Source organism: Panicum virgatum, chromosome 9N, assembly GCF_016808335.1.
Source record: "Panicum virgatum strain AP13 chromosome 9N, P.virgatum_v5, whole genome shotgun sequence".
Taxonomy (NCBI): domain Eukaryota; kingdom Viridiplantae; phylum Streptophyta; class Magnoliopsida; order Poales; family Poaceae; genus Panicum; species Panicum virgatum.
In genome coordinates this window covers 68,576,222-68,592,015 of record NC_053153.1, presented here as the reverse complement: position 1 = coordinate 68,592,015, position 15,794 = coordinate 68,576,222, and the positions used below count along the sequence as shown (strand labels likewise).

The following is a 15,794-nucleotide window of genomic DNA, read 5'->3' as shown; positions in this document are numbered from 1 at the left end:
CCACCGGCGACCGCACGGGCGAGCCGACCGCCGCCGCAGGCCTGGCCCTCCCCTGGCGCGTGGGCAAGCGCCGGGCGCCGCCTGCTCTGCTTGCTCTCGTGTGTGGAGATGAGCAGATAAGGGAGAGAGAGGAATAGCCTCCTTTTCTTTTCTCCTGAGAGAATGAGAGGGAGGCAGGGAGCACATGCGACGGTGGAGGCTCAGCCTCATTAAAGCTTTGCGAGCGCACTGCAGCTTTTGCTGTTCGGGCTCTACTGGTCTTGTTGTTGTTTGGTTATTGTTCACTAATTACGGTGTCAAACAAAGCTAGTTTAGAAAATTAATTCCAAAACTCTTGCGCTAGGAACTATAAACAATCTAATGAGGTCTTTAACCGCACGGTTAGAGAAAAGTAACTGTAGTATCACTATAGCCAAACATAACTTAATTATCGTCATTATATTCGTCGCGAAAAGTTACATCCATCTCTGAAGAGGTTTTGCAAATAGACTTTATTTTGTACTCCACACATAAGAGATTTTTTTTTGGAAAAAGTGTCTTTTAGGAATCCTAGAATGTTGAGGCTAACCAAACAAGGCCACTCTCGAACTTGAAATAGATTGCCTGAAACCATCTTACGTTAGTGGCCAACGGCCCCGTGCTCCACTTAGCCACCGCCCTTCGACGCCGCCACCACCCCCCCTACCCCCACCCCCACACCTCCGGCCCTCCTCACGGCCAAGGGCCAGCGCTCGTTGGCCAGCCGCGCCTCCCGCCGGGCCGCCGCACGTCCCGCCGCGCCTCCACCTGGCCTGGCCTGGTCAGGTGCATTCCCACGCACGGCAGGGTGGCCACGTCGCCTCCAATTCACAGCTGTTGGATCGCCTGAGCGGATAGCCGAGATAGTGCAAACTCCGGTCATTTTTCATATCCTTCTCTCCGGTAATTTTTGGAAAGCCCCCTGACCTTTATCAAAAATAACTAACGCTATATCCCTCTCTCACATTTACTTTTTCAAAACAAACCTCGTAGTTTCCTAAAATATAACCCCAGCATGTTATATCAATTTTTCTATATAAGACCCATTAAACGTACATAGAACACCGTACCGTCTTCAGATTTAATAAACATTACAAACTTAGGTTGCTCAACATTTATAAATATCAATTTTTTTAATTGAGAAGACTTTCAAATTAAAAGTACTTTTGCAATACGTTTCGAAATTTTTTTCATAGAACATCCATTAAACGTACGATACGAACACTAAACCGTCTTCAGATTTAAAAAACATTACAAACTTAAGTTGCTCAACAATTCTAAATATGTAGTTTTTAATTGACAGCACTTCCAAATTAAAAGTACTTTTGCAATACATTTGGAAATATATTTATATGATCCATTGCACATCAGCCGCAAGGCACAATAAAAGTATAGTCTACAAAATAGCTCCAAAGAGAAAGCAACGCTACTATACCATATCAAATGGTTGCATCCCTCGCTGGCCTTCCTCTCATGTACGCCACACAAACACTTCTCTTCTCAGCAGGAATCATAGCAAGCACAACGGAATTATTTGAAGTGATGAAATAATGTGTATATGCTGCTAAACTATAAAGACACGATACAAATATACTCCTTAGTGCAGCGCCAGTTAAACACTGGCTCCCTCCAACGTTCGCGCGGCAAGGCCGCGCTGTGGTTTCTAGTCAGATACAGATTTTGACAACGCGCTCCCTTGTGGACTCCTCGTCCCTCTGACCCTCCCTCCCTCCCATCCTCGGAGCGGGCGGTTCAAAAAATTTCAAATCCACCGACCCGATGTCCCCAAGACCCCAACGGCAATTCCCCATCTCCCCCACTTTCCCAAGTCCATCCCCACGTCTCCGCGAGGACCGCGACGCCACTGTTTCATCAGCCCCTCCTCCCTCGATCGCTCCAACCACGCTAGAGTCCAGGGGCCATGGATCCCCAGCCCCTCCTCCCAGGTAAGCTGCAGCAGGTCTCTCTCCGGCGTCAGTCCCTACCTCTGTTCAATTCGTGGTGAATAACTTCGCGAGACGCGCAGGGAAGCGCCGGCCGGTTGCCGCGCCCGCGCCCCCGTCGTTGAAGGCGGCGGCGCCCAAGCCCAAGTCCATTGCCACGACGCGCGCGGCGAGGATGGCCAAGAGGTCGCCGACGGGCAACGCCGACGCCGCCCCACAACCACGGTAAGGATTCGTTGGCATTCTATTTAGTTGTCGTGTGCTCTCCGGTTTGTTTAGTTGCTGAGATTAGGTTGGGTGTTTTTTCTAGGCCGCCACGGCGCGGTTTTGGCACCGCCAGGAGCAGCAACACCCTGGTCGAGAAGCCACTTCCGCCGCTGAAGAAGCCTTCTAAGATGTCGCCACCAGCAATTCAGAGGCCTTCTAAGCTTTCGCCTGCAGCAATACAGAAGCCTTCGAAGCTGTCGCCGTCGAATCCGATCAGGGCGACGAGGACTTCCAGACTTGCAGCAAAGCCCCTGAAAAAACTCGCCCCGGGTGCGGATCGGGAGGCGAAGACCACAAAGAGAAGCCAGCGAGTGAGCTTTCAGGAGGCTGCTGTGGGGGCGGCGGCCCCCAGTGGAGAGAAGACGAAAGCTTATGCTGACGACACTGTTGGGCATACGCCAATGGTGGCTATGAGAGCCGGAGAGAAGCCAGCAAAGGAGTTAGCTGCAGAGACGCCTTTCTTTAGCGCGCAGAATTGCAGCATTTGCACGCTTGATCAGCTTGAGTCGGCGACATACTGGCTAGCCCAGATCCATCTGGCCGAGTCTGCTGGGAAACACTGGGTTGCTGCGGCATTCTTTCGCCTTGCATTTGAGTGCCAAGCTCAGGTGAGAGATAAACTATGTGATTCCAATTCTACGTGCAATTCTGAGAGATCGTTGCATATGCATGTTAAACACTACCACTTTTCGGCTGTAACATTTTATTTTTATTGTTTTCCGTTTGTATAGCCAGTTGATAGAAGCTTGAAACCTGTGGATAAGTGCTAATCCTGATGTCAATACTGCTCCTTTGAATAATAAGCTGATTTTTTTGTGGACAGCCAATTCACAGGATCCAAAGTGAGCTCAGAAGTTACACTGTGCGCCATGAAAATGCTGGCACTTCAACCCCTTTATTTGATGAGCTTCTCACTGCCCATGGTAGGCCAGTAAACCAACCGAAGTTCGATACTGATGGTTGTGAGAAGATGAATACACCTATAGCAATCAATGCAGTAGGCAAAAACATTGACACGGTCACACTTAAAGTAGATGAGTGCCTGGAGTTTGAGCCTGGTGACGATCTTGCAAATGCGGGTGCTATCTTTGTTGACAAGCATGATGAAGATATCATGGGCCAAACAAGCTTTCAGAGTAAACTGAATGGGAGTTTTGAGTTTGATGACTCTGAGGCTGTGATTGAGGACAAATTAGATGAAGCAAACTTTGATGTACTGAAGAACGCCGAGATTGAAGTTCCTTGCAGCAATGAAATAATCCAGTCAGCATGCAGATCCTCCACTGAAAAATTGAGAACGAGAGAATCTATACCTGCAATGGCTTCTTCTGCTGGACGCCTCTCATTGGATAACCCTTCAGATAAATTGTCTCCCGGCGTGGGGAGTTCATCCTCAAAGCACTTATCTTCTGGTAGCTATTTTGACAAGAAGTCTCCATTGTCGTCGAAGAGGCTAACATCCAGTTGCCCTTATAAAAAGTCTGCTTTCACAAGAGACCTGTCTTCAGAGCAGATGCCATCTGGTAGCCATTATGATGCGAAGCATAATGCTATTGCTGGAGCTGGTGATCATGAGAGCAAAGTGACTCAAGATGTGGCATCGGGGTATCCTGCTTTACGTAAGTTAAAATGTCCAGAACTTTTCATATCACGTTGCTTAAAATACATTCTGATGGAGAGAGCACCTTGCAGATGATCAGCTTAAGTCCAAATGACCTATGGATGATGCTGCCAGTAATGAGGTATGTCCTGCTGCTTATTTTTTAGGGTCATAGAAAAGCTACTGTTGATTGATTCCTGGCACCAGTTTTTATTGCTGCTGGTGTTGGTATGTCTGTTTCACAATTGTGGTGTGTAGTTTTTATGATACTTGAAGGTATAATTTGGTCTTTTTCACACACACAAAAAAGAATTACTGGATCTAGATATAGCTTTAACACTGCTGCTGTACCCAACTGCCCCTACATACAACTTTTTTTAGAAGGTCCTTTGTAAGCAAGGAGCGAAGCTACGTTCACTTACCATGGTACAACAAAAATTTACTTGGAGATGACTCAATTTTAATTATTTAAAATGTTCTAGCTTTCTTATAAATATTAGAGTGTGCACTAGGGTTATTTTTAACGTGGCTTCACCCCTGTTTGTAAGGATGGAAATGTATCTTTCAAAGAAAAAAGTTAGTGAAAAATAAGGAGTGGATTTTATGAGCATAAGTAGCTATAACCTGACCCAAAATTCTGACATCAATATGCTAGTAAATCATGCATGTAAGTAGCTGTTGTACTTATTATAAACTTCTATGTTATGAGCGATGCATTTATTCCTCGACAATATAGTCATAGGTGTTTTTAAGAAATATGTGCAATTTGGGGTAGATGCTCACCAATTAATCATTATGGAATCAAAAGAGCAGCTGATACTAGTATAATGCGAGTAGCATTCTCTGTCAGTCAGTTTCCATCTACTGAACTGTTGATGTTACCACAACTTGGAACTAATGCTGCATTCTTTACAGATGCAATAGCAACTGGAGCTGGAGTCAACAGTCAACACTCGCTGTAACAGCAATAGGGCTGCTCATAAACTTCGATGTTACTATGTTAGAGTGATTGGTGCAGGCATGTAGTGTGTCAGTGTGTGATTGTACATGCAGTCTATTTTTAGTCCGGAGCTTGCTTTGCTTGCTTCGGTCTGGGAATAGGATCATCTGTGTGCCTGCCACCGCGTATGGTTTTCTTTAACCAGTCCAAGAACATGATGTGTGAACAAAGGTCGTCATGCTCAGATGACCTCTGTGGGGTTTTCCCCCTTCCGGTTAATCGTATTTGTATGCTTGCTTAGCATAGCAGAATTGCGGTCTCCCTCTGTTTAGCTTTAATGTGGGAGTCTTTTTTGTTTTTGAAGTGGCAGTGTGAGAATCATTGAAACCTTCAGGTGTGGACTTTGATGTAATATGCACATCATCACTGTTTGAAACATGCTACAATGTAGAACGTTGTAACTTGTCACTAGCGTTAACTAACGACTCTTGTGGCTATTTGATCGAACCCCAATAAGGAACTTGGAGAAGGTACTACATGGAGCGAATCTCTGTTCCGGAGAGATTACTTCAGCTGCTTCGAGTCTCTTTTTGTTGGCGTTGAAATTCATGTGCTGGGCATTACGGAGATATTCGACATCCAATAAACTCCAACAGATAAAGAATCCACTATTAGAAATTTAACAGATAAAGAACATTGCTAATTACATAATCCATATTTGTCATTCCGACTGCCATGGACCTGGCCAATCTGAACAATGTGCTCCTTGATTGCTTGCTTCTCTTCTTCGTGCAGATTAACACCCATGAAAATGTTGTTGCTCGGCACAAAATTAGCATTAGCAGTAGAAGGTATGCTTTCATCCTCCATCATCTTGTCATTCTCGACCACCAAAGAAAATGCACCGACCTGTACAGAAGTTCTATTTGTAGCCACAGAAGAATCTTCAGCAAAAGACTGAAGGATCGCTCGTCTCTTCAGTACCGATGCACCTGAAGAATGTACGTGGACAGCAAGTCCCTTCAACACAGGACTGTTCCGCTGCTTCTACTCTCTGGTGTTAACAGCAAGCAAACAATTTGCACCAATACTTCGAACCACAGTCAAGCTCTTCGACATGCTGACCATCCAACCGCCATTGTCGTCAAAGTTACTCAACAAACCGAATCGGGAGAGGAGAGTGCATGCCTATGAGATTGAAGAACGAGGAGAGTGCTCGTACCGTCATAGACTCGTAGGTATGCCAGCAGCAGGACGCCACGGCAGAGGTCGACCCATGCCAGCGAGCTCCCTCCGGCCGGGTGCGATGGCCTTGCTCGGCTCATGCATCGCCACGACGCCACCCATCGTCATAGGTCGTTTCCCGGTCCTTGGAGATGATCCTTGCCACATTGGAGCGAGCACGGAGGACCAAAGTGACGGCAGCCCCCGCCCGCCCAGCGCGCGCATGCAACGCGCCCACAAGTGGCCGTGCGTCGGGGGTCGGTCGTGCAGCGCACGCCTGGCACGCTCCGCGACACACCCGCGTGCGGGCGCCGGGCCAGCGTGTCGCGGCGCGGCGCGTGCTCGGGTGCCGGCTCCGGCTTCGCGTCCTGGCGTGGCGCCTGCCCAATCCGCTCGTTTCCTGGCGCGCGCGCGCGTGCGAGAGTTGGGGCCGGGAGAACGGCAGCCGTGTACGTGCCGCCGGAAGCTACGGGCGCATCCGGCCGCGTCTCGTCACGGGCTCACGGCCGGCCGTCAGACTAGATCACGAGGAGGCCGGCAGGCCGGGATCGAGAGACGAGCGCAGGCGAGAGGAAGATCAGAGCCCGTGGACCGCCGAGCCTCGGAGCCTGAGCGGTGAGGGCGCACACCGCACACGGACAACGGAGAGCGTACGTGGCAGCGCCGCATCTCGTGCGGCTCGCCGGGACATGTCGCCACGCGAAGACAAAAGGGAGCTAGCCGGCTTTATCGGGCACGTGTGCGGGTTCACGGCCTCGAAGGCGTCGCCGGCACGGCTGCGGATCGGAGGAGCCGGCGGCACACGGAGCGCGGGTAGATGGGCAGATCGCGGGCGAAAACGACTGACAGCGACGAACCGGCCGGCCGGCCGGCCGGGAGGTTGCCCCGCGGCGGTGATACTTTCCAGCGTTGCTTCCGTCGCCAACCAAATCACCTCCTTTTGACTAACGGCCAGACGTCTCGTTCACTGCTCTTTTGTTTAACCGTCCAGCGGTTCTGATTGGACCGTCAAATTCGCTACCACGGTTACAAATGTTACCGTTGTTTTTTATCTTTTGCTAAAAAGAACTACTATCACCTAGCTTTTTGTGCTTTTTTTCCCAATGAAAGGAGCTTCTGTGGTGTCGAGCGAAGAAAGAAATAAAAACTAGCTGATGTTGAACTTCATAAAAGAAAATTCCCACCCTCGGTTGTACTTGCACCTACAAAACCTCGTGCCACATCCCCACTTGCTACAGAATTGTTTCGTAAACACTACTGCCAATGAGCTACAAGAACGGGGCAGCCTGTAGCCCTACACTAGTAGTCTAGCACTACTTCAGAGTCAAATAATGCTCAATGCATCTAATCCCTCTCAGAGCAGTCGTCTCCCAGCTTGGAACACTCGCATCTCCGGATCTCCCGTTCTCCCTATTATTTAAGCCTGGCAGCGACTTGACACGGTCACACAATGAGCACATCTAATAGTCTAGCCGAGAGCTAATCGCACGTCACTGATCCGAGCGTAAAAAAAAATACTTTGATAGCCCCCACGTCTCCTCCGGCGGCCGCGATGGCGACAAGCCCGCAGCAACGGCCAACCGCTGCGCAGCTAGCAGCCCAAGCGCGCCCGCGCAAGGCGACGCGTGTATTCGGGTCAGCAAACAACCGGCCGGGGGGGGGGGGGGGGGGTCGGAGGAGGCCACCAGCACGGGCACGCCGCAGGCGCAGCCCGTCCAATGATCCAACACGCCGACGTCCTCGTCGGAAACGAGCCGCGCCGTGTCAGCTCCGGAGCTCTCCCCTCCCCCAACCCCACCCCACCGGCGCGATCCGCCACCAAACGGACGCACGCGCACTAGTATATTCGGGGCCAGCCAGAAGGAGACGGGGATAGGAAGACAGAAGCGGCCAAAACGCGGGCGCGAGCGAGAGGGCCGCCACGTCATCGCGACGGCGACGGCTATCGTTTCCGCCGGTAAAACGCCGCCCCAACCCGGCCAGCCGCCGAGGAGGCGGCCGATTCATGGTTTGGTTTGCGCTAAGCTATTCTATTTTAAAAAAATATTATATATATAAAATAGTAAATGAAGTCAATTTACAAATTTTTTAGGGATGAGTTTAATTTTTCGCGATGAATCTAATGATGGTAATTAATTAATGATTTACTATAGTAATGCTACAATAATCATCCTCTAGTCGCGCGGTCAAATATCTCATTAGATTCTTTAGAGTCATTAGTACGAGATTTTGAAGTTGATTTTATAAATTAAATTTATTTGACACCGTAATTAACAGTCAAAATGTCACTATTCACTAACACAGCACAAACCAAATCAAACGGGACCTAATAACTAAAGCTAAACACAAAGCCTCCGGCCCCCCGGAATGGGACCGAGCCCGGCCAGACGCCCCAACCCCCAAAACCTCTCCCCGCTCTCCGCTCTCCGCTCGTGGGTGCTCCCCGTCTCTCTCCTCCCGCGCACGCCCGCGCGCAGGAAGGTTGACCCCCGTCGGCCACCAGCGAGCTCCGGTAAGGTAAGGTAGCCGCGCTGCTGTGCTCGTGGAATTCCTGCTGGTGTCTGCAAGCTCTCCTGCTTCGATTCTTCTTCGGGTTCGGGGACCTGGGTGGTTTTGAGCTGCGGATCAAGGGGGGCTTGCTGTGGCATTTCCTTGGGGAGGGCGCGGAGGTCTCGTGGTCTCGGAAGAGTAGATGAGGTGGGGGAATTTGAGCGGCGCTTTTGGCTTTAGGGATTTGACGGGCTGTTTGAGCGAGGCGGCGGCGGTCTCGGGTCTCCTCGGACGCAACGCCTCTGGCATCCCCAAAGGACGTCGTCTGCTCCAGCTTCGTTGCCTCAGATCCTTCCGGGCTAACCTCTCGCCGCTTGCTACGAGGTCAACCTCGACCGATTGCTTGGGTAGCTTATCTACCGGTTGATCTGTCAGTCGATCTCACTTTCCTCGGTTCAGCTTCTGAGCTGAAAGATCTCGCTGGGCGAGAGATTCGGATTTGTGTGCCGTCTATCTTTTGTAGGGATGGGACCGTTGCACGGGTTGCCTGTGTTGCGTGTGGTAGCTGATTGGTTACTGGTCTGTGTTTTGTGTGCGGATTCTATGCTCGGATTCTATGATCCAGTGTGCCGACACTGTAAAGGCTTTGTAGTAACCTGGGATTCCATTGCGGGGAAGATGGCTTACAACACTTTGGGGAGGCCAAAGGCCTTCAAATACTTTGGAGATAGCTTATGGTTAGGGTTTGGTTAAGGGGATGATACATGATAGGATGGTGCGGCTGCATGATGGTATTTGTTTTACCCTTAAATTTGAGCGTTTACATCAAGGTTTTAAATAGCCGGCTATAGCTTCCGCTATAGACCGCTATAGCTTCTAGAAAGGGCGGCCGCTATGGCATTTAGCCCGTTAAAACCGGCTATAGCCCGCTAAATTCCGGATATAGCCCGCTAAATGCCGTAACGGCAGCTCTACCGCTAAACGTCTTAGCCGGCGATTTAAAACCTTGGTTTACATAGTTTTATGTTCCTAAAAAGTAAAATAATTTATGTTATGGGTACAATTAGAAACATGGACCACACCGAGTGTGATTTGATTTGTATTTCAACGGTGCAAGCCATCTTATTCAATGCAACTTATAGTTGCCCTAATTGATATTTAACAAACATAATATCTCATCTTTCATTAATGGCAGAGTGAAAATGGATGGGAACACTAGAGGGGGTGGACAGTCTGATGCATTAAGAAACTACACCCTGGGAAGAACATTAGGTATTGGTACATTTGGAAAAGTGAAGATTGCAGAGCATAAGCTTACAGGACATAGAGTTGCTATAAAGATCATTAACTGCCGCCAAATGAGAAATATGGAAATGGAAGAGAAAGGTATGCTTCCTTATACAGTTGGTACCACATTATTTCTCAGATATATTTTGATGAGGAGCGAGTTTAACTTTTGATAGTGCTTTGAAATTAAGACCGGGAGTTGATTTGCTACTATTAAGACCCCCCCCCCCAACCTTTTTTTTCCTTTTTCCAGCAAAGAGAGAAATCAAGATATTGAAGTTGTTCATTCATCCCCATATCATACGGCTTTATGAGGTCATTTACACACCTATGGATATATTTGTTGTGATGGAATATTGTAAGTATGGTGAGCTGTTTGATTACATTGTTGAGAAAGGTAGATTACAGGAAGAGGAAGCTCGGCGAATCTTCCAGCAGGTATTTGTTATTTCACTCATTTGTTTGCTTGTAAGTTGTAATGACATTTGTTTGTCACAATAAGTATCTATCAATCCCTTGTTGTTTTGCATCAGTGAAAATTTAATACTTATGGACATTCCATTCATGTTCCTCATTGTTTTTTTTCTATGTTTAATGTGGGTCACATTAAGTATTTGCCTATTTGGATTAGTTTTGCCTTGCCTTGCCTTGTTTTTAGCTTCTGACCTGTAACCATGCTGACTTGCAAGCCTGATGAGGTAGTTGCTTTGTCTTTAGTGATGCAATCTATTCAATCAGTTAATGCACCTTTATGAACTCTTGATTATCTTAGTATCAGAATTTTGAATCATGATTGAAACATTACATCTTTCCGTGGGAGGATATGCAAAATGTTCTGATTTCTTCTTTTTGGTATATCCAACGTGTCTTATTAGTTTCTTTTTTTTTCATGTGTCATGAACAGATCATATCTGGTGTTGAATACTGCCATAGAAACATGGTTGTCCATCGTGACCTAAAGCCAGAAAATCTGTTACTTGATTCGAAGTATAATGTAAAACTTGCAGACTTTGGCTTAAGCAATGTAATGCATGATGGTCATTTTTTGAAGACTAGCTGTGGGAGTCCAAACTATGCTGCTCCAGAGGTATTTTTATGCCTGTTACAGAGATTTGTTTATCTATTTTCCTGCTTTTTCTTGCACACCATGTTTCTTGATACATGTGGGTGTTCCTTTGTAGGTAATATCTGGTAGATTATATGCTGGACCTGAGGTTGATGTATGGAGTTGTGGAGTGATCCTTTATGCACTTCTTTGTGGAACTCTTCCATTTGATGATGAGAATATTCCCAACCTGTTCAAAAAGATCAAGGTGAGAAAGAACTTACGTTGACTACTTCTACCATGCAACTTTTTTTTGGGATTTGATCTCCCTCCCCCTGGTTACGTGTTTCAGGGAGGTATCTACACTCTTCCGAGTCATTTATCTGCTTTGGCCAGGGATTTGATCCCAAGAATGCTTGTTGTCGAGCCTATGAAGAGAATCACAATTCGTGAAATTCGAGAGCATCCATGGTTCCAGTTTCGCCTTCCTCGTTATTTGGCGGTGCCTCCACCAGACACGGCACAGCAAGCCAAAATGGTATATCCTCTTGCATTTGAGTGGTTATGCCGCTATTGTATGATTGCATTCAACTTTTTCTAATTGTGTCTACTAGTATGCAAGAAAAAGTATTTAGACTGTTCATATCAGAATATCATTAATTATATAATTTTACATGTAAAAATACTTTTATAAGCATACGTCTGTACTATCTTGTGAACATAATATTGTAGAAATCAATATAAAAAAAATTATATCTTATATTATTCCTCACTGCTAGTTTGTATTGTAGCACCAAGCCACCAACATGTATATCTGATAGAATGCGTAATTGGTGCACTAAATTTTCTCGCAGTGTCACTTTTTAATACATTTTGAAGGGTATTAAGGTATTTCTATTAGATTGATTTTACAATGACCAGCCCTCTCATTCTTCTCCTGACAATGTTATAACATTTCCTACAATGGTCATTTTCTGAAGATTGATGAGGATACACTTCGAGATGTTGTTAATTTGGGATTTAAAAAGGACGATGTGTGTGAGTCACTGTGCAGCCGACTTCAAAATGAGGTATGGACATGCAAAATGAGCCTTATGCTCCTTTTAGTGACTTGGCTACTGATATTTGGCAAATATTCCAGGCAACTGTTGCGTATTATTTACTATTGGACAATCGGTTTAGAGCAACCAGTGGCTATCTCGGGGCAGATTATCAAGAATCAATGGTCAGTATACATTTACATTCGGACCTTTAGACAAGATAAACAGTGAAAGGGGGGTATTTGATTTGTTGATGATTTTAGCACTGTTGAATTTCTGAATACCTGAATGGTTGCTTCTCCAGGATAGGAATTTAAATCAGCCGGCGTTGTCCGAATCAACTAGTTCTGGTACGAGGAATCATGTTCCAGGAAGCAGCGATCCTCATAGCAGCGGTTTGTGGACACATTATCCCGTTGAAAGAAAATGGGCGCTTGGACTTCAGGTTTTGCATACTGTTCATTTTGCTTTGCCTTGTACAACCTAGCACTTGTATTAATGTATCACTTAACCAACAGTCTCGGGCCCACCCTCGTGAAATAATGATTGAGGTCCTGAAAGCACTTCAAGAATTAAATGTCAGCTGGAAGAAGAATGGACACTACAATATGAAATGCAGATGGTGTCCTGGATTTTCTGAAGTCGATGATATGTTAGATGCCAGCAACAGCTTTCTTGGTGACTCTACCATTATGGATAATGATGATGCAAACGGAAAGCTACCTGCTGTGATCAAATTTGAAATCCAGGTATGTAGTCTTTTTTCAACATGTAATAGATTGTGTGGATTTTTAACCCATTATATTCGACTTGTTCAATTATATGTTTTGAATCATTATTATCAACAAGTAAATTATGTGTTTTCAAGCCACCTTATCTCTTTCTTATTTTTCTAAAAAGGGAATCCATAATACATACTGGTGCCATTTTGACCAAGCAAACTTTCTTATTTTTTCTCAATACTACACAGCAATAGTCAACCATATATTGTGTCTATGTTAGAGTCGTTATCTACTAGTGCACTTCAAATGTCTCTCGTATAATATACGCTCTTTGGCGATGCATTCACTGACAATGTTTTCTTCTTCATCAGCTTTACAAGACGAGGGATGAAAAATACCTCCTCGATATGCAGAGAGTTACTGGACCTCAGCTCCTCTTCCTGGACTTTTGTGCGGCCTTCCTTACCAAGCTTCGAGTTCTATAGTGCTCTGTCTATGTTCAGAGTGGCGAATAACTAAACATAGGGCTTTGCCTTGTGAGGTTTTTGGTGATGAATAAACAACACCATGTAAATAGGAGCCTTTGCACCTTTCTCTTGTCTTTGGACAGCAAAACGTGTTTGTTTGTGTTTGAGTGACTGGTCTTGTGATTCGCCCAAAGGTTGGCTGTTAACTTGTTATAGATATGCATAGGTTTAGTATAACTGTCTGGGGGGGCATTTCTGTTTAAGCAAGCTGTAGCACCGCAGATGGCAATTCTGCAGTGCAACCACTTGCGAAAAATGCAAGATCCAGCTTCTATTCAACTTACTACATATCTATCCTCCGATGTACTTCAAAATTTTGCAGTCGCAAATATTTTTTCATGACCACCAGACACATCTGCAAAAATGTCATGCTTATTGACTCTTTTGTAACTAAGTAGATATATGGAAGTTATTGTAGTTGCTAATAATTCATTAACCATAGACACATCTGCGATCATGCTATGCCCACCGTCTTTTATATGTTTATGATAAGCCAACTAATCTATTTAAACTAGTTAGCTTGTCATAACCTTCATATTTTAGGAACGGAGTACTGTGACTTACATTTTGTAAGTAAATATACATGTGAATACTCCTGACAATGATGCTATATCAGTTATGTGTGATATTGAAATACTTTTTTTTGGATAATGGATATATTAGCTTTAGACATTCTTTTTTCGATGATGTATTTTTTGAAAAGTTTTTCCGATGTTGTACCAGCCTACGATTGTTATAGGTAGTACACTATGTTTTATGAAATGTGTACCCAAGATATCATAAAGCACTAATCTTTTCTACTAATCATGGTGCGTTCTTTGTACCAGGTTGGTGGTCATATCACCCTGAATTCTTCTACCGTTGGATCGATCGACCGATTCAACGGCTAGGAATAGATGGGGATGTAAATTTTGCAAAGGAACCTATCAAATTTTGGTGAAATCAACCCACAGTCCATGGACGGCAATTTTGCAAATCCTAGTGCATTCCCTGCACTAGGAAGGTGGCCACATAACCTCGAATTCTTCGACCGTCGGATCGGCTGATCCGACAGCTAGAAATAGACGGGGCTAAATTTTGCAAAAGAACCTCTCAAACTTTGATGAAATCAATCCGCAGTCCATGGACGACAATTTGCAAAAAGAGCCTCTAGAGTTGTGAATGTCAATTTTACAAAAGACCCCCTAAATTTTAATGAAATCGACATGGTCTTTCCTATTAATCCTGGTGCATTCCCGACACTAGCAAGGTGGCCACATCACCCCGAATTCCTCGACTGTCGGATCGGCCGATCCGACGGCTAAGAACAGATGGGAATGCAAATTTTGCAAAAGAACCTCTCAAACTTTGGTGAAATCAACCCGCAGTCCATGTACGGGAATTTTGTAAAAGAGCCTCCGGATTTTGTGAGTGTCAATTTTACAAAAGACCCTTTGAATTCTAACAAAATAGATACGCACTCTATAGATGAGAATTTTATGAAAAAACCCCTGGACTTTGGCAAAACCAATCTGCACTCCATGAACATCAAATTCACAGAAACCCCCTAGACTTTTGCGAAACCAACCCTCTTAATGTGTATTGATAACGGGCTGAATCGTCTCGCACATTTACACATTGCATACCACAGCATTGACACCTATGATGCATGTCACATACAAATTTTCTCGCTAAAGACGCATGGACAATCCATAGATATATTTCAAAAGCTTAAAAATCCAAATCAAATTTGACCAAACCCGCAACAAAACTTTACAAGCACGGATATATATGCCTATGACGGGCCTCTCGAGAACGCCAACGGTGCAACATTTTTCTAGTGTAAACTAGAACAAATAAAAAGTAACAAAAAAAACAGGAGGTAAATCAAAATCTTCAACCTTTCGTGGTTTGTTTCGCAATGTCTAATTCCAAATGAACAAATTTTGCCTCAACTCAGATAAAAACATAACCTAACATGAACCCAATCCAACACGCATCAATTGGTTGAATTGAAGCTAGGACCACCATTGTCATATTCACCGGTCTCACACTGAACTAAAAGAGAAAAGAGTAGCGTGGATCCGAAAGACGCCCGCTAAATATTGGAGTCTCCGAATTAGATAAATGCGGTGATGTGATGAACACCATGAAACACAAAATCAGAGATGATTATGTAGGGGGAAACTCCATGACGGCGCCTCCAACGAGGATAGTTCAAAATAGTTCCATTGTTGGATCCGTAAATACTTATGGCTATTGAATAATTCTTGTGATGCGCCTTTCTAATTATTTTTAAATATATGATGTTCATAATAACCTTTCCAATTTTTCTTTCTATATATACCGGATTGTATATTGTATACTTTACTTGCTAGTAAGATTTTAGCGGTTCATTACTCATTAGGTTTATCGGAATCGATCTCATTAGAATTAGAAAACAATTAAGGTGGTAAACTTGTCTCTCTTTGTCCGCGAGGTGCTAGGAAGATCCCGTTCTACTGATATAAAAATTTCTTGACAAATATTGAACCGTCCATAACCAGTTACATTTTCATATAACTGAAATAACACATATATTTGCCTCATCCTCCTTATTTTGTATATTCACGAAACCGCTTTAGACCGCAACATGTTGAGGATTATCTATGGGTCCTCTTCCTATAGGAAGGAGGATATTACAAGTCAGAAGACTAAAACCTCCAGAAATTC

At 45.0% G+C, this 15,794-nt stretch overlaps 2 protein-coding genes across 3 annotated transcripts; both read left to right on the top strand.

Moving 5' to 3' along the window:
* Positions 1 to 1,772: 1,772 nt before the first annotated feature.
* Positions 1,773 to 5,236, top strand: LOC120692260. The gene is made up of 6 exons (XM_039975521.1): positions 1,773 to 1,964; positions 2,045 to 2,186; positions 2,272 to 2,836; positions 3,052 to 3,847; positions 3,921 to 3,970; positions 4,744 to 5,236. Exons 1-5 carry the CDS (start codon positions 1,940 to 1,942, stop codon positions 3,941 to 3,943), a joined length of 1,551 nt encoding a protein of 516 aa, XP_039831455.1. The 5' UTR covers positions 1,773 to 1,939; the 3' UTR covers positions 3,944 to 3,970; positions 4,744 to 5,236.
* Positions 5,237 to 8,346: 3,110 nt separating this feature from the next.
* On the top strand, positions 8,347 to 13,451 carry LOC120690741 (serine/threonine protein kinase OSK4-like). Of its 2 annotated transcripts, none has more exons than XM_039973529.1 (11): positions 8,347 to 8,514; positions 9,678 to 9,868; positions 10,023 to 10,207; positions 10,674 to 10,856; positions 10,951 to 11,082; positions 11,167 to 11,352; positions 11,795 to 11,884; positions 11,956 to 12,039; positions 12,159 to 12,299; positions 12,373 to 12,603; positions 12,948 to 13,451. In XM_039973529.1, exons 1-11 carry the CDS (start codon positions 8,360 to 8,362, stop codon positions 13,059 to 13,061), a joined length of 1,692 nt encoding a protein of 563 aa, XP_039829463.1. In that variant the 5' UTR covers positions 8,347 to 8,359; the 3' UTR covers positions 13,062 to 13,451. The 2 variants fall into 2 exon arrangements, with proteins under 2 accessions (XP_039829463.1, XP_039829464.1); XM_039973530.1 differs by having other exon boundaries at positions 8,361 to 8,509; positions 12,948 to 13,391.
* Positions 13,452 to 15,794: the final 2,343 nt, after the last annotated feature.

Bases quoted from the DNA above. Each gene is read 5' to 3' on its own strand.
- LOC120692260 (XM_039975521.1), top strand. From the start codon at position 1,940: ATGGATCCCCAGCCCCTCCTCCCAG. The intron at 1,965-2,044 runs GTAAGCTGCAGC...CGAGACGCGCAG, and splicing joins TCCCCAGCCCCTCCTCCCAG to GGAAGCGCCGGCCGGTTGCC. The intron at 2,837-3,051 runs GTGAGAGATAAA...TTTTGTGGACAG, and splicing joins CATTTGAGTGCCAAGCTCAG to CCAATTCACAGGATCCAAAG.
- LOC120690741 (XM_039973529.1), top strand. From the start codon at position 8,360: ATGGGACCGAGCCCGGCCAGACGCCCCAACCCCCAAAACCTCTCCCCG. The intron at 10,208-10,673 runs GTATTTGTTATT...TGTCATGAACAG, and splicing joins CTCGGCGAATCTTCCAGCAG to ATCATATCTGGTGTTGAATA. The intron at 11,083-11,166 runs GTGAGAAAGAAC...TACGTGTTTCAG, and splicing joins ACCTGTTCAAAAAGATCAAG to GGAGGTATCTACACTCTTCC.